The following is a 26,857-nucleotide window of genomic DNA, read 5'->3' as shown; positions in this document are numbered from 1 at the left end:
TGGGGGAGGTGATGATTTCGAGTTAAGGGAAAGAGTGTATATATGACAAGATTTGGACCTTGTTGAGAAATTGACTATTTTTCCAGAGAGTGTCCCTATCATTGATGAATGTCCTGAAATAGAATGCAGAATATCGTAACGAGAGATTCATAACCTTAATGATATCCTGAGTGCTGACATGCATCACATGACTCATGTGCATAAAATATCATTAATACACAAACATTTCAAACATATCATTAGGTAAGTTGTCATAGGGCCCAAAACTTCTACTCGAGGAGTATTCATGCTTGATTTTCTCTGACATAGTAAAATGCATATCAAAATGTGCTACAGTATATATGGGCTCTTTTAATTAGAAACGCACACTCAAGGCTTCACCTCAGGTGAGCTAAAATTACCGAATATCAGAAGTATGACATGAAACTAACATGAGTACCACAAACAGTACAACATACTCCAGTTAGATCTTTAATGCAATATCTGTATCCATGATAAGAAAAAAAGTCCATAAAACTATTTGACGGTCCCAGCCTCAACGGTTCGGTCTGTATTCTGCCTACAAGGTTTTCCTACTAAACAATACTATGACCTTGACCTTGACGAACAAAAGGCATCTTTCATTTGACATGAAGGGTATATCTGTACCAAGTTGTAGTATCCTGGAGTTTACGGTTCGGTTTGTATCCTGCCTACAAGGTTTTCCTACTTAGTGATACTACAACCTTGACCTCTAAGTTCCTCACATAATGGGGATCAAATGTACCAAGTTGTAAGATCCTGGACCTCACAGTTCCTTTTGTATTTTGCCTACAAAGTCCAGAAAGACAGAGAGACGGACGGTACATAATACACCCGTCTTAGACAGCCGTATGAAAATTAAAAACTTATTTTATGTAACTAACCTGACAAACTGTTATATGATCTCCCACTCCCTCTTTTCTGCCAACAAGCATCAACACTAACAACTAAGCCATCCTTTCTTGTGTTCCTAGAAATAAAAAAAAATGTGCTTCTATTATATTCCCATGTTAAACTTTGATCAATTATTGTGGATCCACCCTACCTACAGGGCCCCTGAACTGAATAAACTTGAATTTGCACTACCTGACAATGCATACATATTAATGTACATGTAACTAATCACGTCCCTGCTGTTCTTGAAGAAAATTTTGAAGATTTTGTCCTATATCCATATATTCCTACCCCCGGGGGCCATGATCTGAGGCAATTTGAATCTACTTTATATCAGGAAGCTTCAGGAAAATCATTCTTCTGGTCCATTGGTTCTTGGGGAGAAGAATTCTAAAGATTTTCTTTTTGCATTCGCATGTATAACTTTTATCCCCTACTGTGACCCCAACATACCCCCCCCCCCCCCTCCACTATGTCAAAAAGCTTTCATGTAAATTTCAGTTTTTCTGGTTCAATGGTTCTTGAGAAGAACATTTTTATATGACCCCACCATATCTTTGTATTTTTGCAATTATCTCCCCTAATTATTATACTCGAATTAATTATTTACCAAGTAAGAATTGTCCTGTTCATTTTCAAGTACATTTCTCACTGGGGAAATGGTGGTGGTGGTGTTGGGGGACATTGTTAATCCACCTTTCAACAAAGCAAACAAAAAAATCATACGTCACATTTTACCACATGACGTCAGTCACATTGACATGTGGATCGCGATTTGTCACTTGCTTACATATTGTCTTGTGTATTTTTATTTTCGATGATTATAAAGCGTAAACTGACCCAAACCAGGTTATACTCGTATAATTTTGCCCCAGAATTAAAGTCATTCCTTAAATATTACTGTAGTAACACTTTGAATATTCTTCATCATTGAATTCATCTTTTCATGTCTATATATTTTTTATGTCAACCTAAAATTTTAAATAAATGACTTAGTATTCATACTTCTCTGTTAATTCTCTCTTCCATTAGTGCCATTTCTGTAGATTCACTGGCCACGGACTGGACTATAGTTCCCATTTCTGTCTGGCGAGGGGAAATGGTTTTGTGGCTGACTGCTGGTATATTTAGTGATGAAAGAAAGCTATTAACTTGTCTCTCTCCCAATCCTGAGTGAACCATTGCTGAAATCAATATTTCAGTTCTATCGAATATATACACTGTAGCATTATATAGAAATCAATTTTTGTATGGGAAGACAGTAATATAATTCTGCTTCATTCAGAGCCCCTGGATGGGTTTTCTAACATTAACAACAAAAGTTGATAAACTTCATTTTTTTTCTGTCATTGAAATCATAAATCACAATTGCCTCAACCCGAGGATGCTTTTTGCCCAGATTGTTTGAAACTGGTCAAGTGGTTCTGGAGAAGAAGTCGAAAATGTGAAAAGTTTACAGTCAGACAGACAGACAGACAGACAGACAGACTATGGGTGATCAGAAATGCTCAATTGAGCTAAAATGAGTTGCATTTCTTTATAAAATTATAATACAGAAAAAAAATTCTGCAATCTAAAGTAAAATCAAAATTCCATTTATAATTAACATACCAGCTGCTAGTTTTGTGTTTGCATCCCACACTCTTCCATGTTTCTTTCCTGTGGGCACATTGTTCAGGTATTGACAACAAGTATTTGAACAAGGTATCTATTAAAAAGAATCAAGTAATTGTATAGCTGTGTGTGTATATACATAAAATAAGACATAAAATTTTAATGAAGTACGTGTCCCTATAATAAACAATATTACACAAAAAATAAACAATAGTAAATTTTACAATGAATATTATATGTATTCAAGATTATTACTTTAGAGGTTATTTTGTATTCAGGGGCCTGTATAACAAACTGATTATCAATAAATAACATTTACAAGTATAAATTTTGTAATAATTTTTCTGGTTTTTGGGTCAATGGCATAGGCAACATACAGAATTTGACCCATGGTTGTTGAGTGTCCACCATGTTTAGGGGCGAGATCAACAGATCAATGTCAGAAAAAAAATTCAAATTTAAATAGTTAGGGGGAAGGGGAGTAAAAACTAATTTAAGTTTTTGTCATCCGACATTGATTTCACTCGAGTGGGAAAAAGACAAATGGCTGTTAAAAACCACATAATAATATTACATTTTAATGAACATTTAATAGTTTTAATGTACACTTTAATTTGTGAATAAACAGTAGTAAAAGTATAATGAGTATCATTTATACTTGCATGTTTTTACTTTTTTTAAAATAGATTACTTTCAACATTCATAATATTTAGATTTAAGGGGAGTGGGAGGTGGGATTTGTGAAAACTAATATGTGAATTTAGTTTTTTGTCAGACATTGAACTTTTGATTTCGCCCTTTAACATTATAAATGATTTAAAAATTCCTATCAAAACTTAGAGGTACACTTGCATCAAATGTTTGATGTGTGTCTTGCCCAAACAGCATTTAGTAGTATGACTAACATATTGACAGGTGCAATTAAACCTAGATACATTGTACCTTAATGATAGCCGATAGTCCATAAGTCTGGATATCAACAGCATGAGTGAGCTGCAATGGCATTCCACAGTTTAGACAGGCCTTTAGAGCATCTGCCAACACCCCTAATTCCACAACTCTCCTCCCATGTCTCCAATTCACCATTTGTTCCGCCACAACTTCTTCATGGTCAACATCCGCAATATTAGGGATACACGTACCTATTCAATCATAATATACATATACACTACCCATCATAAATAACTATACACAAAAGCTTTTAACACATGTTGGCATGAAATATATTCAATATAATGAAAAAGAGCCAAATTAATTCACTGAGTATAACTTTTAAGCTCAAGAAAATAATTAGTTAAGGGTACAACTTCAATATATGTGAAACAATAATGGACTTTCAATATTTTGGTATAGTCTGTTAAATTGTGATATTGATTTATTACAGTTGAAAATTCAAAGGGTCTTATAAAAGTTACTATATTCGCATCAAATACAAAATAATATGTATTGGTCAATAGTTTGAAATGGTTTCAAGTAAAGTTTACATAAAATCTATTTAGATAATTCAAAAATTCAGAAAATCAAGTATTTTAATAAATATGATCAGGATATGAAAAGTTAAAAGCCTACCGTTATATATTTATTTGCAAAAGTTATGTATTTGCTTCAAACGATCTGTATCTATAATGTAACAAATGTTTCTTTTATGCGCAAGCAAATCAATTTGGTGAGTATATGCTTATTCATGGTGGGCAGTATATGTATGTATGTATGTATGTATGTTACTGTATGTATGTATGTATGTATGTATGTATGTATGTATGTATGCATATATGTGTATGTATGCATGCATTTAAAAAAAACTGGACTTTCTTGTAAGATTATGCATATAACAAAAAAGTACATATTTATTTATCATATTACCATGCTTATCATTTTATTCATAATAGGAATTGGGCAATATTTAAGCATAAATCTAAAAAGAAGCAAAATATGATATAATAATATCAAATGCCTTAATTGCAGCAAAATTACCCTGTTAGCTTGACAATTCCCAAATATTGTTTACATGAAATAGATAGGATAATTATATTTTACTCTCATATGATATGTGTAACACAAAAAAGGTGAATAAAACTAGATTTCATCATTGAATCTGTCTACATGGTCTAGCTGACATTTAATAATAGACACTTTGACCAAAAGAAACCAGATAATATGTGCATTATACAATGTAGGTGAAGAGAACACTAAAAATGTTGAATAGAATTCTTTAATAAAACGTCTTGGTAAAAAATATTTAGTGTTGTAGTTAGAGTCATAGTGTTGAAATTGCTGGGCTGAATTAAAAGACTTGGCAGAAAATAAATATGTTCTTGCATGATCGAAAAAGGCTATGGTTACCTTAGGATTTTATTGTAATAAGCTACCAATTAGAGTATTACTATTCCTTTGCAATAAAATATTTTTTTTTAACGGTAAAGGGGGGGGGGGGTGATTTGAATTATGTTTTCATGTTTTGAATTACTGAACTGAAAAACAATACTGACACATCAATGAACCTCGATTATTTACATGAATTGTTAATATTGGGGCCTAAGAAAGCTGAGTGACAATTCATATTATTTTCATTGTTCAACACATTCATGCTGGCATACAACCTACAACTCATGAAAAATAACCTTTGTTTAATAATCATTCTAACCTCATTTTTAATCTAACTTTTATGAAATCTAAAACATTTACCTCAAAACATTTGATCTGGATGAAATTCTGTTCATGATTTCAAAAACTTTTAGTAACACCAGTTGCAGAACAAATGCATGATTATAATGAAATTTATCATTCCATTTCCTTATACATTCCTTAGTAAGAATGGAACAGAAACCTGTTCTTACAATCATATAATATGTGTATGGCTGCAACAGGGGATAAATAAGGCACTGAAACCAGATACTGGAGATATTTGTGCTGTTAATAGTGTAAAAGTTGCTATGAATTGAATCTTAATAAGTGGATGAAAATGATTTAAAGAAGTAGTTGTATTCAATGAATCATATAGCAAAATAAATAAAAGATGACCCATTTATGACACTATGCTGTGTGTTGCACTAAGTGAAAATAAATCAAAGTATGTCACTGGGTTTGTATAATTTGTATGCAGTGGTAGATTTTTATAGTGTCTTGTCTCTATTTCCTGCACTGTTGACATCAACTAAGAAATAAAAAAATCTTACTCGTCAATTTATGTAAAACCAAAGATCCGCCACTGATCTATTGTGTATATTCTAGCTTTATATAACCCCTCCCCCTAAAAGATATTGAAATTTATAGAGATTTATATTAAAACTTAACAATACTTCAATATATTCATACTCAGACGCTTGTATCATACACTTTGTAGGTTACGCTCAATATTTCAGCTTGGTCTAGATCTATAAAGTCGATCTATGAACAATCAGCTGACATTGACAAGCGACGGTGCAGCGATGAAGTCATACCCTATTAAATTTCAGTATTAGTTTTAAGCATCGATTTTCATGGACTTTTTGGGAAGATTTGCACTCGAACAATTTTTTTCCTTCTTATTTGATGGGCGTACTCGGCATTAATTTATTAACATGTTAACAGTGATTGACAGACCTGAACAGATGTCATACATTTGCGATTGCGGATACAGATGATCCGACGTCTGGTGTCTTGGTGCAGCTTTCCATCGTTTTCTTTGAGCCAATGAAACCTTGCCCTAACGCTGGGTCGCTTTAACTGAATGAAATCCGCGTTTCCCCCACATTTCTGAATTTCAATGTGTCAAAGGTCACAGGTGTCTCAGACGACAACACTATGTCTACATTGCCGAAAAGTAATCGAAGTCGTAAAATTTACGCGATTTGTTTTTATTTCGAATCTAATGATATTTTTAACTTAGTTTATGCAAGGTGAAGATAACGAACAGTGATCAATCTCATAACTCCTACAAGCAATACAAAATAGATAGTTGGGCAAACACGTACCCCTGGACACACCGGGGGTGGGATCAGGTGCTTAGGAGGAGTAAGCATCCCCTGTTGACCGGTCACACCCGCCGTGAGCCACATATCCTGATCAGGTAAACGGAATTATCCGCAGTCAAAATTAGTGTTCCGAGAACGGTTTAACAATCAGTATGAAACACGTCAGACAGCATTTGACCCAATGCGAGGTTGTATTGACGAACTAGATCGTTATAACGACCATAGAATTTGCGAAATGCTGACTTCAAACGAGACTGTTGAAATCCCTGTACCATCAACGTGTTTGCCAGTAGCTTACCTCGATTTAAAAACTGACTATACCCAGAACAAGCTCTTACATATCGAATCAGTTGAGATATATAAACACCATATGCTTCGGAATTAACTCCGTGGCCGAGTGGTTAGAGTGTTGCGCTCAAAATCACACAACCTCTTACCTCTGTCGGCGCGGGTTCGAATCCCGCTCGGGCCGGTAAGTGAGAAAGTTTCCCAGTTTACTTTCGGAAGGTCGGTGGTCTCTTCACAGGTGTATTGTATATGGATTCTCTCTTCCACCAATAAAAGCTGAGCGCCACCTTATAACTGAAAAATGGCGTGGCGGAAAACATCAATCATTCAATCTGGACTAAAATTAGTTGAACCCACGATAGGTGAAGATAACGAACAGTGATTATTGAAACAAGCGTAACATCAACTTTATTTCAAGTTGACCTGATTCAGTGTACATAATGGTCGCTCCCGGGCATAGAGTCAGTTTTGTTCCTGCTCAGCATTGACGTATACATGCTGAATTCATACCAATCAATCCAATATTTGAAAAATATGGCGATTAATTTAAGTATCATTTTTGTCGATCGACAGACTTTCCTAAATATTATCATCCAATTAAAAGTGAATTTATTTCAGGGAAACCTTTTGTCCTGGATCTAAATATTTTAAGGTTTTGTTCGTTACAAATATATATTGTCCCAGACTGTCCCGTATAAACAAGAAAATATCCTTCTAATTTTATCCTGCAATGAAGGTAGTAGTCACGGGGACTAATTGTAAGTGCGATATATTTATTTCCATGAATTCATTGCAAATTGAAAATTATACGTTTAAATTTTATATTCTAATTTGGAAGTTCTGTCACTCAGTATTTTTTTCAAATTTACTTGGTAGGTATGCATACAAAAATTAAAACAATATTTGTATTTACAACCACTCATTAAATTAAAACATTACAGTATAATAATTCGAAAAGAATTAATTTTCACACCATGTACAATTTATACTGCTGATTTTTAATTTTTGCCGCACTGTTATATAAAAGTTATAGTACATAAGCAACATACTATTCATCGCCTTATAAACGGTTACTAGTTGATTACATTTTGTAATTGAACTGATGAAATATCCTGTTCTTTAAAATAATAACACTGATAAATTAAACACGTTCATGATGATGTTTAAAAAGTCAACGTGTTTTATAGGAAGTGCAATGTATGATAGATTGATTTGAATGAGTTGTGTACCAAATGTGTGATAGCTGTTTCATATGGAACTATTAGTCATCCTACATATATGATTAAACATGTGCTTGTTATCATCAATATTGTGAATTTCAATTTCAACAACAAAATTACTACTTGACATTGCTTACTTTCACATCCATTCACATGATGACAAAGATCCTTCTCGCATTCACACTGTAACTGACAACTGACCCCGTAACCTGGATACCGACATGGTAATTCACAGTCAGACCCGGTGTAACGAGAGCGACATGCTAGAAAACGATATCATGTAACGTATTTGTATATGTTTTACACGATCAACATTTATTGGTAAAGATCATGTAATGTAGCTTTAAGAGTTTTAGTCAATAAATATACGGGGAACGAAGATTCTGTAGTACCTGGTGAAATCGTTGTGTTTGGTGAAATCGTTGGTGACCCATCTGAAATATATCGACATTCATAGTTAAAAAAATAGATTGATATATGGAAAGAAAAGCAGTGTGATGCCTCCTGTATTTATTTCTGGATTATGTGTAATGGTCATAGCATACCCTCACATCCAGTAACAAAACTGCAGTCCCATTGCTCGCAGTTACACCACATTTGACATTTATTTCCGTAGTTAGGATAACGACAGGCCATCTGACAGTAGTCACCTTGGAAACCTGCATCGCATTCTAAACATAAAGGTTAATTTTGAATATGGCTCTCATTCATGGCCAAAATATATGTATAATTCGAAAGTGAAACTAATTGCCAGTGAGATATGACATTGTCGTAGTTATAACGGTGGTATAAAACCCAGGCCTCCAGCCTTGTTTTGACTTTCACAAGATGGTATACTTACCTGTGCATTTTTGAGTGCCGTATTCCATACCTTACATTTCGTAACATCTAGCGAACTAACACAATAAAATAAATAACATTACTAGAAAGAGAAAAAAGGGAGGGAGAGAGCAAACACATAAATTTGTTCTTTTGAAAAACATACAAACGTGTGAGGACATACTTTTGACTTCATATTATAATATCAGTTTAACATCCATTAACAAAACCTACTTACTTGGTAACTGTTTGAGTCATGATATATGTTGATAATATACAAACAAAGCGTGACGCATGCATGATAATCCATCTAGCCATTTAACAATTTGAAGCGGAGTTTGTAAAATTATTTCTCTTGCGATGTGGGAAATACGTGATTTCATATCGGAACCATGCGTGGATGGGATTTAATCAACATTTTTATGATCTGAAGTAATTTTCACACGTTTATAAATTTTCCTCATTCTTCAAAATTCAAATGTTCACGTTTGCGAATCGTAGTAAAAGTGATCATAATATCATTAAAACACGTGTACGCTTGGTTTCCTTGCATGGAAATTTTATTTCCGTCCACATGAATGATATGAATAAGAGGAATAATTTAGGATTTCTTAAATGCAAACTATTGCGAAAATTGAAGCATTCCTTCAGAAGAGAGTCCAAATTTTTTCGTTTTGTTTTTATGGCCAATGCCATATCTCCCCGGGAAAGATTTCGCAAAAGGTGAAGATTGAATTGAAATCATCTTATTCCTTTTCATTTATTGATTGAAAAAAATCTGTAGAGATTTTTAACTCGTAATATAATTAATGTACATACATAGATAAGAATTATATGCAAAAGCTTGTTCTGCTTATGGCCATTTTTTTAAATCGAGGTAAGCTACTGAGAAAGAAGTTGATGGTATAGGGGTTTCAACAGTCTCGATTGAAGTCAGCAAATTCTATGGTCGTTATAACGATCGAATTCGTCAGTACAATACTTATCATTGAGTCAACTGCTGGCTGACGTGTGTCATACCGATTGTTAGACCGTTTGTGACATACTGATTTCGACTACGGACAACTCTGTTTACCTGATCAGGATATAGGGCTCACGGCGGATGTGACCGGTCGACAGTAGATGCTTACTCCTCCTAGACACTTGATCCCACATCTGGTATGTCCAGAGGTTCGTATTTGCCCAGCCATTTATTTTTATTGCTTATAGGGATGTTGGCAGGTTTCGGTGCAGCCTCTGTCACGGTAAAGAAAAAAATACACATTAAGAAAATTAAAGTGGGTAGGAGATTCAAATACAAATGACGCGTGTTATCTGTACATATCAGAATAAGATTGACGAATCTTTTAATCATAGTTCAACGTTGTCAAAGTTGAAAAATAATTGTAAAGTAGTTGATTTCAATTTTCCAAATTAATCTGATTGTATGTAAATAGGTTTTCCAATTTTGTCAGGGAGGAAATTTTTATTTCGACCTGATTGAAACGCGCCATCTTTTCTGTACTCACTGTGGTGTGCTTGAGCTGTTTTCTTATATTCAATGATGTATCAGATACTAATTACGGTAATTATCAATTTAATAGTGTTGTTTTAATGTTTAAACTTGATGTTTCTTTATAGTGTATTTACAGTTATTTATAAAAGGTAAATTGTCAGTTCAAGTATGTAAGCAAAACTATAACACATGTCAGAGTGTAGATGTCACATTTCATTTTGCTTACCTTTCTATAAGTCATGCATTAATTGTCAATTTATGAAGTATTATTAGTTAACTCAATATTTCAGTCAGTAATAATTGTTAATCATATTTGAAAGTACAATATTTACATATTGTACAACATAGTAAGTTTTGTTGTTTTCTGTACTGTAGTCAATATTTTCCTACTCCAAATAAAGAATTACAGAGATGGAAACGGATTGACAATTATTAATATTCCAACATGTATAAGAAAGATAGACAGAGTCAAGGCACTACAATAATCATCTGGAAAAAAGTCAAATCTAGTTCAAATTGTGAACGTTCGAAAGGCATTCAATTAAAGCAATCAACAATACCAGAAAGTAAAGACACTGAAATGATGTAATTTGCACCTCCTTTCTCTTATTTATGTATTTCATCCGTGTCTGAGATGTTGATAGGTTTCGGTGCAGCCTCTGTCACGGAAAGACATATTTACACAACAGAAAAGTGTATAGGAGAATCAAAAATAAATGGCACATATTAACATGTACCTGCACATATCAGAACAATATTGACGACTCTCGTATCTATAGATATATGTGTTTATGCAAGGGGAATTGTATCGTCATAACTAGTGCTGAATATTGAGTTCTATATCTGTAGAAGGTACATGGACAGTTCAAAATCCAACGTTGTCAATGTTGAAAAATAATCACCTAGAAACGAAGTCAAATCTAGGTCATATTTTCAAAGTTTGAAAGAAATGTAATTAGATTTTTAAAAAGAAATTTTGTAAACAAATTCTGTCTTAAAATGTGATGTGAATAAAACAAAACAAAACATGGACGTAACATTGACGATTACTACAATAAACCTGTACGTCCACTAGAAGGATCACAAGACGCTTCATTACAATGCCAAACCAACCGACATTTACTTCCATAGTTAGGATAACGACATGGTATTTCACAATATTCACCATATTTTCCCGATTCACATTCTGTAATTGTGGACACAAGATATAACTTGAAGTATAAATTGTCCTTCGTTTGGAAGGAAATAAAAGTTGAAATGATATTAATCACATCGTTACCTGATTGACTACACCCGTACACGTGGTGACAGCCTTCGCGGCTGCAGTTGCACGTTGAACGACACTTCAAGCCTAATGTTGGGTATGGACAAGGAAAAGTACAGTTCGTACCGTAAAATCCATCCACACAACCTACAGCAAGCAAAGAAGATGTATGTAGTGTGTACAAGGATACAAGACATATTAATTAGCGACAAAGAACATCTTATTCAATTGGTATGAGTCGTATCGTTATCCATACAAGCTATGTGCACAGGATAATATTAAATTTGTGTGTCCAGAGGTCCGTGTTTGCCCAACTATCTATTTTGTATTGCTTGTAGGAGTTATGAGATTGATCACTGTTCGTTATCTTCACCTTGCATTAAACATTTCATTTAATCGTAAATAACCCTCTCGTTATCCATGACTGATATGCAAATGTATGTTAACATTAATATTTCTTTGATGAACTTGCTATCGTGTTTCTGTTTGGATCCTAAATTATACGTACGTGTACATTTATTCTGTGTTTCACTCCATACATATCCATAACAACATTTTGCCCCGTTAAGACTGAAATATTAATCAATCAATAGACAATTACAATAATATTGTATCTACTATCAAACTACGTAATATTTGACAACTTTGGTTGGTAAAAATTAGAAATATTGTTGGTCAAGAGTGAATGATGAAATACTAAAGTATTGCTTTTAGTTAAATGAAGTGAAGTTATCCAAATGAAAAAAAAAAGTGAAAATAACGAATAGTGATTTTTCATCAATGAATGGTGAAGATAACGAAGATTGATCAATCTGATAACACCTACAAGCGATATAAAATAAAGAGTTGGACAAACATAGACCCCTGGATATACCAGAGGTGAGATCAGTTCTCGAGGAGGAGTAAGCATCCCCTGTCGGCTGATAAAACACACCGTGAACCCTATATCTTGATCAAGTAAACGGAGTTATCCGTAGTCAAAATCAGTGTAACAAGAACGGTCTAACAATCGGTATGAAACACGTCAAACAGCATTTGAATCAATGATACACATGTGGGTTGTATTGACAAACTAGTTCGTTATAACGACCATAGAATTTGCAAATGCTGACTTTAAATGTTACTGTTGGAACCCCTGCACCATCAACTTATTTGTCAGTAGCCTGCTTCGATTTAAAAACTGACCATACGCAGAACGAGCTCTTGCGCGTCGAATCAGTTGAAAGATATAAACACCATGTGCAGTTGATAATGGAATATTGCTATATAGATATGGGAAGTTAACGATGGAGAAGCCGAAATTATCCCGTTTGTGATAAAGTTGAGTCGTTAATTTGCCGTTAATGTCTACTTTGAATAAAAATATCCAAGTTGCAAGCAGAGGTGGGCAACTATGTGGTAGATACATATACAATATCAAGAGCAGAAGAAACACAATGCAAACAGAATGCTTTTGATAACATGATATACCTCATATAACATACCTATTAGGCCATATTTTGCTCTGAGAAATAAAAAAACACTAAATATAAAAACAATGTCGGAAACAGTAATACATAAAGGGACATGGAAACGATTTGAGATGAACATTTCCAAATGTCATTTTTCCATTTTGATTGTTTACAATGCTTAACGAAATTATTTCTAGTGGTCAACCAAAATTTGAATATCAGTTGTTGAGTTATAAGTGAGGCACAGCAAATTTCTGTTATGTAAACAAGGATCATGCCATGTTTTTGTTTATATTAGACTGTTTAATAGAAAATAGCGTATTTAAAACAAAATGAGGTGTGCCAAACACTAGAAAATATTTAATTGTATTAGGAATTTACATGTACTTAAATTGAAAAAAAAAATCGGCTTTAAACAAAACGTCATATGAAGGTCATATGACCGTGTATTTCCCATGCACATTGACTACTGACATTCAAATCTTTGCTGATCATTAGTAATACCCTTGTTAAGCATTCTAAACATTAAAAATCAAAAAAAAAATACATTTTGAAAATCTAGTTTTAAGTAACCATTTAGGACATTATATGTTCGTTATAGCGATTTAGTTTGCCAATACAACGTCTTTGGGTCAAATGATGTCTAACTTGTTTCATTTAATCACTGTTCATTATATTCACCTTTTCATTTTCTTAGTATCATTGGTAAAAGTGTACTGGTATTTTTCTCAGTTGTTTTAAAATATGTTTTTTTCCTTACCGTGTTGACTTTGATGAATCTAATGCAGTCCATAGCGACAACTGTTTGAAACAAATTATTTATTAAAAGGAATTGACTCCGTGATTTAGTTTTATATTTGATATCATGAAAGGTGACGATAATGAACAGTGATCAATCTCAAAACTCCTAAAAGCAATATAAAATAGAGAGTTGGGCAAATATTAGTAGATATGGTGTAAGTGATGGATAGGAACTTCATGTTAACTTAGATAGAATTCTAATCTGTAGTTTTTCATATTGTCCCAATAACCGAGAGAAAACCTTTGTAAATTAGTATGGTTGTACATACAATCACTTACAATATGATAATCTTAATAGTCACTAATCCATAATGACATCAAAAAGATACGTTGTACTATGTGTCATAGTGAAAACGACTTACCCGTTACATATTTTGGAGATTGAAGACCGGACATGAAGAGACAAAAAGCACAAAAAAATGTGACATGAAAAGAAAACAAACTCCATTGATAACACAAACTACTGATGGTATCAGCACAAATACGTTTATGTTACAATAGCCTTGAACATTTATTCTTATACATTTTATGGTAATGTGATGAACTAAAATAGCATACAAATACTTCCTAAAATATGAAAATCGGTCATGTTTCAGTGTTGTGTAAAGACTATGACCATTAAAAGTTTTCGCAGAAATAGCATGTACGGAAATTATTCTGTATTGGTAACGAGGTCAACTTCTATGTTTTTGAGAGGGGCAGCAAATATCTTGTTTGATGAAGGCGGTAGACAGCTTCCACCTGCAGACTTTTCACTTTGCCTGATGACGTAATCAGATTATTTATGATAGGTTGCTTATAATCTTATGCTTTAGGTCACCGGTAAAAATATGTAACCATAAAGAAAAAAGAATTTGAATATACACACTATTCGTCGAGGCACTGGATCTTACGAAATGAAAAGATGAAGATAACGAACAATGATGTCATTAGTCCGATAAGGAATAGAAATAGAAAATTGCACAAACACGCACCATTGGATATACTATAGGTAGGATCAGATGTATATGAGGAGTAAGAACCCCCTGTTGTTCGGTGACACTCGCCGTGATCCAAATATTCTGATCAGGTAAATTGAGTAATACCGATTGTTATGCTATTGTTGGCACACTGATTTTGACTACGGATAACTCCATTTACCTGATCAAGATATAGGGCTCACGGCGGGTGTGACCGGTCGACAGGGAATGCTTACTCCTCATACGGACCTGATCCCACCTCTGGTGTATCCAGGGTTCCGTGTTTGCCCAACTATCTATTTTGTATTGCTTGTAGGAGTTAGAAAATTGATCACTGTTCGTTATCTTCATCTTTCATAAAAAATGTGTGCCCCTTACTTCAAGAATGTATTTGAGAAATAGTGAATATATATTGAATGGTTTCCTTTATAGCTACAAGTTAGGTCACTTTGTGACGTCATTGCAGCTTCCGAAACGGAAGTTATGTTTTTTGCTGACGATAAAATGAGATTATAAGCTCTACAACTTTGAAATACATTTAACGTCTCTAGTCTGATGTTGACGGGCAATATCAATTCGATGTGATTATCTGCTCTTCTCTGAATACACAATTCAACTCTTTATCGCCAGGATTGTTTACACGTGTATTGATCTCAGAATAGAGACGAAAGTATTTTTATTTTATGAATGTGAATCTGTCGGTCATTTATATATTTGTTACATACGTTTGTTAAGTTTTCTGATAATAAAATGGAATTGTAAGTTATCAAGTTCATTGTTAAATTACGAAGCGTAAAACAGTAGGTATGATAGCAGAAAAGCCATAAAATGGGTCTATATTAAGATGATTGAGGTCACTTGTTTCTATCTCCACTTCGAGAATTTTTAACGCATATTTAGAGATCACCAGGTGTAGGTGAAGTCTAACAAATTTCGACATTTGTTTAGCACGCAGTAAGGTTTCGATAACTTAACAACGCCTGCCGCGACAAGGGACCCCTGTTTTAAGGTCATATGCGAAATCCCCATGATTGTCACTTTTAAATGCCGAGCGTTTGACGAAGGATCAATCACTACCTATATTTACGTCTTAGGTTTGACGTGGCTTGTTACAAACGGGATTCCAGCTCATGACATCACGCTTAGAAAGCAAACGCTCGGCTGTTTTAAGTTAATGTACAACATCTAATCAGTTTGAAGGCATGAAAGAGGTATGGCGTTTTCAAATAAGTAGTGCATTTCAAAGCCATACATTTAGTTTTTTTTAGGATGTTTAATATATATCACTGATTAACCAGTATATTTTAGAGAATATTTCTTTGATCTCAGCAATGGCTTTGGTAGAACCTAAATTAAGGTAATGGAAATATTTTATTTTACCTCGTATATAATCAAATCCCCTGGGTCGAGGCCTCTGCTGGTGGACTGATAGTCCCCGAGGGTCTCTACAGCCCAGTAGCTAAGTACTTCGTTACTAGCTTGAAAATACGGATGTATATTTAATTGCTGGAACATTTTTTTTAGAAATTCATTTCCAAATTAAGGATTATCTCCCTCATGCATAGCTCTTATCCTTGGACGAATTTGGCTCCACTTTTTTGGCACGTTATTTTTGGCTATAATAGCTCTAAAACTTCATAGTTATTTCGGATTTCAAAGATTTCGGTTGAGCATCACTGAAGAGACATTATTTGTTGAAATGCGCATGTGGTGCATACAAATTCGTACCGTATAAGTTTTACATATTGAATTATGTTTTGCATACAAGATATTTATAGATAAATTTTCTATATGGTGTTTCTTAAAATTTTACGTAAAAGAACAGAGAAAGAGATATAAAACTATAGGAAGGGAGTAGATAGGGATTTTGTGGGTATGAAGCAAAATTTGGTGAAGAAAAGTAATCATTTTCCATACAGTTAAGTTTCAATTTTCTTGGAGTAAAGCTTCATAGGGATGTAAAATGAAATATTTTACCATTTGATTATACAATGCATTATTGTCAGAATTGTTAAATATTCGGAACAATATCAGCAAAGAAAACATTTTTCAATGTAAAATTATAAAATTTTTGGCATATTGTTCTTAAAAGTGAATTATCTTTCTTTGAATTTCAATTTCCCTGAAAATAATTAGTGGATTCAGAAAACCTCACTGTTACGAACACTCTGAAAAACTGTTACTGTCTAAGGCGCTTGAATATGAAATAATATTTATATTACAAATCGCATTTTCCTCTATGAACCAACCACTTTCAGCGTGTGACACAATCCGTTCACATTGACTATGAACGGATTATGAACTAGCTTAAAGCACGCGACTGAGAGAGCGTAAAGATTGAAAAAAAGAACATCTGTTACAAAGATCTCGCAAGTCACACCTCGGATTAAGATTGTAAACTTACGTGGATTATCATCCCAATCTTGCGGTCTCCTACCTCCAAAATATAGTGCACCTTGCAATGCTGATAAAAGGCAGGGTGAGACGAAATGTCACGTCATGTTTATGTGTTGACGTACGTCACAATGACTACTCTGACAGAGGCTAGGAGTTCGTTTTATGCAAGAAAATAAAACCAATGTAAACAAATGGTGTTTTAGTAAATGAATATTAATATAAGAAATGAACATCACTTAGCTAGCGCGATTCACAGAACTCAAATCCAAATCCGTTCATACCGACCATGGGTAGCTCAAAAGTGATGTTCATTTCTTAAATAAAGCTATGTTATAATACCCAAATTAGAGATTTCCCGACAAAAAGTCCACAATGACCATTTTGTTCGGGTGTATGTCGATATACTCTAAATCAAAGCAGCTCAATTTCGAACGAAAGGAAAAACCAAATTTGAAAATCTTAACATCAATGGCCTCCAAGTTTCATAACTATTTACTTATACATCGGTGTGAATAAGGGCTATTAACTTCTTACTTAATCTAGTGCGGAGGAAATTTAAGTTAATGGTCAACGTTAGGAAAAAGGTTGACATAGATTCTTTTTGAGAGACCTATTTCATATATGAGAAAAAAATAACCATTTGTGCAAAAGTTCAGACTTAAGCTTAAGATTTTTATTCTCCCTGTGTTCAATCTGATGAACAAAACTCTTGCGCCATGTATCAATTATTTGGGATATAAAAAAGTACAATCTCTTCTCAAACCATCATCCAAAATGAATAGCTATCGTAGAATCCTTTTGAGACTTGCGTTTATTTCGTAAGTTTGATTTGTTTCATAGTTATTCTTAGGCCGTTCTGGTCATACTGATTGTGAATAAGGATTGCTCTGTTTATCTAGGTGTGATTCTATCTCTGATGTTTCAAGGGATCCGTTTTGTCCCTACTCTTGATTTTATGTTCTTTATGGAATTTATGAAATTAATCACCGTTTGTTTGTTATCATTACTATTTCATACTGATAATATCCGTCAATAAAATCTTATACATCAAAAGATGTGTAATAGAAAATAAAGAATAAATAACACAATGTGTGCAGTGAACTTGATAAGTGACCATTCTAAAGGTCAGAATGATATGGACGAATCCTTATTTCTATGGTATATTTTGTCGTGTAACAAAGCTTCAAGTTACAAAGGTTTGTCAGTTAAGGTATTCAATGTATATCGACCATTCCATTACTAATAAATGGATGGTGGGATGTATGTAATCAGATAATTTTGAAGGGTTCATCAAATAGAATTAATCCACGATAGGAAATTTCAAAATGTTGATTACTGCTTCATTTATGTTACTTTAACATTGAAATATATCGGAAGAGCATGTTTATTTGACAGAAACTTCTACGCGATTGCAGTTTACCGTTTGACAGCGGTGGTAAATAACGAAACAATATTTTGGCATTTCCAACCACAAAAGGACTGTAGATATGTACGTCATGACCTTCGTCATGACGTATTTTTCATTGTGACGTCGTGCAATATGCCAGTGCGGTAAAGTATATTTATGTACAGCACTGGTATTAAAATTGTTATGGGGAAAGCCGTAGCTAAACCGCTTGAAGATATAGGGTTCACGGCTGGTGTTACCGGTTGATAGGGGCGCTAACTCCTCCTAGATACCTGATCTCATATCTGGTTTACCCACGGGTCTGTGTTTGCTAAACTTTCTACTTTGTATTGCTTATAAGAGTTATAAAATTGAGAACTGTTCGTAATCTCCACTTTTCATGTAGGGCTGACGCCAGGTGTCTGGTTGTCAAGGGATGCTTACCCCTCTTAGGCACCTGATCCCACATGCGGTTTATCCAGGGGTCTGCGGTTTTTATCCAACTCTTAATTTGGTATTCCTCATAAAAACTATGAAAATGATCACTGAGCGCTCTCTTCACCTTTTCATTTAGTTTTGTATATTTCAAGAAATTAATCATCCCCTTCTCTGATGATTCCTATCAAATACGAGTTCTTCCATTGATAAATTCATGATCATAAGCTCCCTGTATAATATATGTAAATCCTTCACAAGTAAATTCTTAGACATTCATGCACAAGTATAAGTAATTCAACGCTGTTTCAGGAATTTAGTATATTTCTAAGATTAAAGGATATAAAAAGTAACACAAACAAACGATCGAAGATATGAAAATTCTGTGGGATTTGTATGAAAGGTGAAAATAACGAACAGTAATCAATCTCATAATTCATATAAGCAATACAAAAAAAGATTGTTGGGGAAACACGGACCCCTGGACACACCAGAGGTGGGATCAAGTGCATAGCAGGAGTAAACATCCCCTGTCGACCGGTCTCACCCACCGTAGGCCCTATATCCTGATAATGTAAACGGAGTTATCCGTAGTCAAAATCAGTGTGCCAAAAATGGCTTAACAATCGGTATATCTATCATAAACAAATTTATTTACTTTTTACTTGTAGCATCGACATATTAATACTGATAGACTTGAAGGAGGGGATTAGAAGACAATGTACATGAGATGCGTGAATAAAATGACAGTATTGGACTTATTCTGTAAATATTTACTGATAATAGATTACAAGAGAAAATATAAACTGTAAACTGAATGAGTGAAACCACGCCTAGTGTCAGGGTACTGTACATTAGAACATATATTCTGGGACGTTCACTCTGACTGCAGTGGTTGTAGGCTACAGAAATATCAATTCAATAGTGTTAATGAAACTGATTTCTAATCCATAGACATACTTCTTAACATTATATATTTCAATTTGGAATTTGTATCAGTCTGTAACTTTTTTATTTACTTGGTTGGTATGAATATAAAAAATACACTCATGATTTATACACTCACCCAGGAAATAAAACAAAATGCAAGATGACAGTTGGTAATTTCATATTCTATGTTCAATTTATATTGATTTTGATTTGCGGCACTGTTATAGTACAAAACCTACACTTTATTGTCTTATCTGTGGTTACTAGTTGATTACATTTGGTAATTGAAACTGATAAGATACTGTTTTTTGAAATAGTAACACTGACAAAAATAAACCTCATAGATTGGTGTTTCAAAAGTCTACAAATTTTATAGGAAGTGCAAATTATGATAGATTGATTTGCATGAGTTGTATACCAAATATGTGATAGCTGTTTGAAATGGAACTCTTAGCCATATTACTCATATGATCAAACCCGTAAAGAGATCGTTATCATCAATATTGTGAATGTCAATTTGAACAAGAAAATTACTGCTTGACATTGCTTACTTTCACATCCTTTACATGATGACAAAGATTCTTCTCACATTCACATTGTAACTGAAAGCTGACCCCGTAACCTGGATACCGACAAGATAATTTACAGTCAGACCCGGTGTATCCAGAGCGGCATGCTGGAAAGCGGAATCATGTTACGTATTTCATATGTTTTACACGATCAACAGTTACTTGGAAAAGATCATGTAATGTACCTTTAAGAGTTTTAGTCAATGAATATACGGTAAAAGACGTTTCTGTAGTGCTTTATGAAATCGTTGGTTACCCATCTGAAATATATCGAAAATCATAGCTAAAATAATTCGATTGATATCTGGTAAGTAAAACAGTTTGACTTCTTCTGTATTTATTTCTGGATTATGTTTAATGGTCATAGCGTACCATCACATCCAGTAACAAAACTACAGTTCCATTGCTCGCAGTTACACCACATTTGACATTGATTTCCGTAGCTGGAATAACGACAGGTCATCTGACAGTAGTCACCTTGGAACCCTACATCGCATTCTAAACATAAAGAAGGTTAATTTTGAATATAACTTTTATTCATGGCCTAAAATAAATCTATAATTCGAAATTGATATATGGCATTGTCTTAGTTATAACGATGGTATAAAATCCAGGCCTTCAGCCTTGGTTTGACTTTCACAAGATATTATACTGGCCTGTGCATTTCTTGAGTGTCGTATTCCATACCTTACATCTTACACTTCATATGAATGGTAACATCTAGCGAACTAACACAATAGAATAAATAAAATTACGAGAGAGAGAGAGAGAGAGAGAGAGAGAGAGAGAGAGAGAGAGAGAGAGAGAGAGAGAGAGAGAGAGAGAGAAAGAGAAAAAGAGAGAGAGAGAGGGAAAGAGATAGAGAGCAAATTCATAAAGTAGTTCTTAAAAAAACCATACAGACATGTGAGGACATACTTTACACTTCATATTATATCATAAGTTAACCATCCAGTAACAAAACCTACTTTCGTGATAACAGTTTGAGCCATGCTATATCTTGATAATGTACAAACAAAATATGTCGCGTGTATGACATTCCATCTAGCCATTTAACAATTTGAAGAGTTTGGAAAATTATTTCTTTTGCAATGCGGGAAATATGTGATTTCATATTAGTACCATACCTGGATGGCATTCGATCAACATTTTTATGATCGCAAGTATTTTTCACACGGTTATGATTTTTCCTCATTCCTCACAGTTCAAGTGTTCACATGTTTGTGAATCGTAGTAAAAGTGATCATAATATCATTAAAACACATGTACATTTTGCTTCCTTGCATAAGAATTTTATTTCCATCCACATGAATGAAAAGAAGAAGAGGAATAATTTAGGATTTCTTAGATGCAAAAGATTGAAATATGCCTTCAGAAGAGACTCTTAATTTTTTTGTTTTGGTTTTATGTCCAATGTCATATCTTCTCAGGAAAGATTTCACAAAAGGTGAAGACTGATTTGAAATCATTTTATACCTATTCATTTATAAATTGACAAAATCTACAGAGAGTTTTAACTCGTACAGTAAGTATAGGAAATATACAAAGAGAACAAAGTTAATATCAGCAGTAGCTTTCAAATAAATATATGGAAGATAATCTGTTAACTTTGAAGTTTTAATCATATTTAGAATCTGATTTGACTCTAGTGGTATTATCTTCTGTGTAGTCATGTTTAAAAGTTTGATATGACTTCAATGTTGTCATCTTAACACAGATCTATATAATTGGATTTAGAGTCTGATTTGACTTCTTTTATGAGCAAATATCTATATAGTCAGATTTAGAATATGGTTTGACGTCAATGGTTAAACTGAAAACACACACACACAATTGCAACAAAAGTACCGGTTCATGGTGTGTGGTTTTTTTTTTGTCGTTTTCGTTCCGTTGAGAATTGTTCACTCACATTGAGATGGTGGCACCTATAGGTGAAGTACCACAATATTAGACCCATGCTAAGCGCTTAGGGTTATAGTAGTGATGGTTCTTTAACATACCAAAGCCTGCTGTGACACGGGATCCGTGTTGTAGGTCATATCCGGAAGGCATGTGATTTCCTTCGTTTGACGAAGGAGCAGTCAGTACCTATATTTACGTCATAAGTTGGACACGGCCATGAGAGTAGCGGGACTCGAACTCTGAATATGATAGACAATGATCATTATCAGTGAACATTGAATTTACTTGTCAGTAATCAAAAAGTAGTGAACGCTAAATATAATGGTAATTGACATGTAGTGAACACTGAATATAATACTCATCAGACTTTAGTGAGCACTGAATATAATACTCATCAGAGTTTAGTGAACACTGGATATAATGGATCAAAATGAAATAAACACGGAATTTAAGACTTAGTCTTTAAAATGTATTGAACACTCCAACGTTTTGTCAGCTATCAGGATATTTTGATGATTCATGAACAGCGACACAAAACTGCACATATATATCCTAGGTACCTGATCTCAACTTTGGTATGTCCTGGGGTCCGTGTTTGACAAACTTTGTATTTTGTATTCCTTGCGAGAGTTATGAGATTGATCACTGTTCGTTATCTTCACCTTTCACCCCGGTGAACTCGAGATAAAACTCACAACATAGCCCTCCACTTCTGCTTCATACTTGGACATTTTATTGAAAATGGATATCAACGGCAAAATAGCAACTCAACTTTATGACAAACGCTATGATTTCAGCTTCCTCATCGTTAACTTCCCAATTTGATGTACCAATATTTCATTATCACCTGCACATGCTGTTTATGTCTCTTAACTGATTTTATACGCAAGAGCTTGTTCTGCGTATGATCATGCTTTTAAAATCGACTCAGGCTACTGACAAACAAGTTGATGGTGCAAGGGTCTCAACATTTTCATTCAAAGTTTGCATTTTGCAAAATTCATTGTCGTTATCAGAATGTAATTTACCAATACACACTGCCATTATGTGAAATGATGTCAGACATGTATTATAGCAATTGAGATCGTTGTTTACACACGGATTTTACTATGGATTAATTATTCGTTTACCCGATCAAAATGATGGCTGGTGCGACCGGTCAACAGAGGATGCTTAGTCCTCCTAGGCAACTGTTTTCATCTCTGGTATGACATGGGGTCCGCATTTGCCTTACTCTTAATTTGTATTCCTAATAAGAGTTTTGAGATTGGTTACTTTCGTTCTCTTCACCTTTTAATTTTTCATTCTGCAAATTCCTGGAGTGATAGTTGTTGTATATGGCGCTGTTATGAATCGTTGACAATGAAGCAATCAGATTAAGTGATACTGTGCTGATGAACTCACCTTTGGTATACCTGATCTATGACGATCATCTTTTAACCATGGTGTTCATATCTGCCCAAAAGCCGAGATATGGTGCTATTTGCAACATTGCAATCTCTTCGAACTGTAAATGATGACACACCTGCTTCTATTCATCCAATTGCATCGTTGCGTTGAGCATCATTCGAACGCGACAAATCTCAAAACACGGTTACATTTAACAACAATGCAATGGCATATAGAAAAGCCGTTCATTTTATAGACTACTGGTGCTTGAAACAAGTGGAATAGGGACTTACAACAATCGAGAGCTACAGAGACTGTTTTAAGATTTTATGAAAACACGTTCTATTGTCCTCAAATTCTTTCAAATATTTATCTAGTGAATAACAGCATTAGCTGTTACAATGAGTAATTAGATCAGTCTTTCTTTACCAGAAAGATGTTTGAAAAATTATTTGATGAGATTCAGAGTAAAATTAGTTCTATGTGTTTCTTTGTTTTTTATTGGTATAGATAAGAATTCCGAATAATACAAAACTTGATTCTTTTATTACATTGTTACTCTTTTAGATACATGTTCAGAGAAAATATCCCATGCGGTCATATTTTGATTGAACGTGAGGGGCGTAAATTCTATCATTTCAAGGTGTGCTTTTACTTGATGTATTTCCTTGAACTATACACGTGTCTTTATGTGAATATGTCATTACGTAGAGGATCAGTAACATTCCTGCAACGATCAAAAGACTGATAATACCAGCAATTAAAGGTGTAAGATAACTTTCATTTACGGCTTCCGTCTCTTGAGCACGCATACTGTTCATATGGAGGATGTTGGTAGATTTCGGTGCAGCCTCTGTTGTAGCCTCTGTTATGACACAAAGAAAACTTTACACAATAAAAATTCAAAGTGTGCAAGAAGTTAAAATATAAACCATACATGTTACCTCTTCACATGAAAACTAATGTGATGAGTGTTTTAATTAAAGTTCAGTGTATTTTTGCAAAATGAACTAAACAATTACAAATATAAATCATACTTGAAGCAGATGCAGGAATGGTTGATATTTCAATGCTCTGCAATGATAAATAATCTTCTACAAAGAAAAGAAAATCTAGTTTATATTAATAATTTACAAGTCATTTAATGAAAAATGTTTTTTATGTAATAGAAATTCCATGTTAAACACAGTGAAGCTGGATTGAGGATGACTATACAATAAACCTGCACATCCAATAGAAGGATCACAGAACGCTTCATCACAAAGACAGAACAACTGACATATATTTCTATAGTTTGGGTAACGACAAGATAACTCATAATATTCGTTAAACTTTCCAGGCGCACATTCTGTAAAATTGGATATGAAATAATCTGAAACAATATGCTTTTCTTCGGTAAGAAAAATGCAAAATATGAGTAATAGCTCCTCACCTGGTGGAGTTCTCTTGCACCCATACGTGTGGTGACAGTCTTCACTGCTACAGATGCATTTTAATTGACAATTCCAACCGAATGTTGGGTATGGACAAGGAATAGTACAGTTCCTACCGTAAAATCCACCCCTGCAACCTACAGAAAGCCGGGAATATAATCAAAAGCATATATTCATGCATCCCATCGCTATTCATGGATAATAGACACACCTATTTGAATATCATTTTCATTACGAACATGCTATTATTAATTAACTTGGATGCTAATTTATACAGACGTGTACAGCTATTTTGTGCTTCATTCCATATATATCCATTACAGCATACTTTCCTGCCAAAGCTGAAATTGTTTAAAACATGTAATCAAAATACTGCATCTACTTCCATTGTTTCTAACATTTAGGAAGAAAGATGTTAAAAACTAAATATGCCAATTGTAAAGAATCACCATAATGTTAGTGCAATATACACGTGTTCAAGACGCAGCAAAAAGGCATTGACATCTAACATCAATTACCATTGACATAAAATAGAAGATATCGTACATCAATAATTAGAAATATAGTGCACAGTATAGCTAAAGTTACAAAACAAATTGGTATGGTAATGACGTCATAATGAGCTGTTGCGTCATGGTAGTTACTTGATTAATCTATAATAGCAAATGCATGCAAAAAAATCCTCTATATTTAGAGTAAAATAGATATACATGTATAACAAAATTGTTTTATTCTTTGTTTAAAATGAATCACATTTAAATTGTTTGACTTCATGTATTACTGTTTCGGAACTAAAAATAACCCAGCGAAGTTTGTCGTTTGGTTGAAATCTGTGTAAAAAAGGCGTTTACTACAGACATGGCAAAGATGTTTTGAAAAAAAAAAACGAGGTATATTCTTTGAATTATGAATTTGAAACCGAACTCGACAAAAATGAAGTAGATAACAAATACTGTGTTTTATACATTTCCACACTGAAGTTGTGAGAGTATAAACAGATTTATAATGTTGTATAACGTTGGTTTTGATAATGTATACACGCAGTGTTACGTGCATATACAACGAGATTTTATAACTTTACCACTACATTTTTTATGCATGTATTTTACTATTCTTACTGTCAGCAATTCGTAAAGAACACATTGGTAAATTAATGTGAGTATACTGGCGAACATTTTACGTGAACATCTTACAAAATGACTAACTCATGATTGTTTTATTAAAGGAGATATGCTGGACTTCGCAATAAAGGTATATGTATATGGTTTATAGTTATATGGTTAATGAATAGTGAAAAATATAGTGTATCTGAATAGTGGTAGATGAATGAAAAAGACTTACCTTTCACATAATCGTGGGCTAGAAGATACGATATAAGGAGACACAAACAACACAATGAGACATAAAAACAAATTCAAATCCATTGATATAAGATGCTAGTGAATATATCAATTGAAATATGTTAGCGTTCTTCGGTGCTTAAAATTCTCATTCCAATGTATGCAGGGTTAATATGATAACTAAATGGCATTTTAGCAATATGTGTAATGTATACTTCCTGAATTATCAAGGGTTTCCACTTGGACCAATTGAATATTTCCTCAACAATCTGCACTGCAGTTTTACAGTTTCGAAT

The 26,857-nt window shown here is 33.9% G+C and overlaps 2 protein-coding genes across 4 annotated transcripts; both read right to left on the bottom strand.

The window, feature by feature from the left end:
* LOC125677610 (uncharacterized) lies at positions 1-21,682 on the bottom strand. 3 transcript variants are annotated; one of them, XR_008800812.1, is made up of 8 exons: positions 8,536-8,886; positions 8,383-8,424; positions 8,128-8,253; positions 3,472-3,671; positions 2,527-2,623; positions 1,921-2,099; positions 906-991; positions 1-113 (listed from the first exon to the last, which is right to left on the bottom strand). XR_008800812.1 is itself a non-coding variant. In XM_056157545.1 (7 exons), the coding sequence occupies exons 1-7, from the start codon at positions 8,624-8,626 to the stop codon at positions 962-964; spliced, it is 765 nt and encodes a 254-aa protein (XP_056013520.1). In that variant the 5' UTR covers positions 8,627-8,886; the 3' UTR covers positions 778-961. The 3 variants fall into 3 exon arrangements, 1 of the variants encoding a protein (XP_056013520.1); XM_056157545.1 differs by lacking the exon at positions 1-113 and having other exon boundaries at positions 778-991; XR_008800813.1 differs by lacking the exons at positions 1-113; positions 906-991; positions 1,921-2,099; ... (3 more) ...; positions 8,383-8,424; positions 8,536-8,886 and adding exons at positions 19,887-20,757; positions 20,870-21,682.
* Positions 21,683-22,262: 580 nt separating this feature from the next.
* LOC125660644 (multiple epidermal growth factor-like domains protein 10) lies at positions 22,263-26,857 on the bottom strand. The gene is made up of 5 exons (XM_056157544.1): positions 26,563-26,857; positions 25,501-25,562; positions 25,221-25,358; positions 24,826-24,882; positions 22,263-24,653 (listed from the first exon to the last, which is right to left on the bottom strand). Exons 1-5 carry the CDS (start codon positions 26,643-26,645, stop codon positions 24,427-24,429), a joined length of 567 nt encoding a protein of 188 aa, XP_056013519.1. The 5' UTR covers positions 26,646-26,857; the 3' UTR covers positions 22,263-24,426.

This window comes from Ostrea edulis, chromosome 3 (genome assembly GCF_947568905.1).
Source record: "Ostrea edulis chromosome 3, xbOstEdul1.1, whole genome shotgun sequence".
NCBI lineage: Eukaryota > Metazoa > Mollusca > Bivalvia > Ostreida > Ostreidae > Ostrea > Ostrea edulis.
This window is presented reverse-complemented; position numbering and strand designations above follow the sequence as displayed.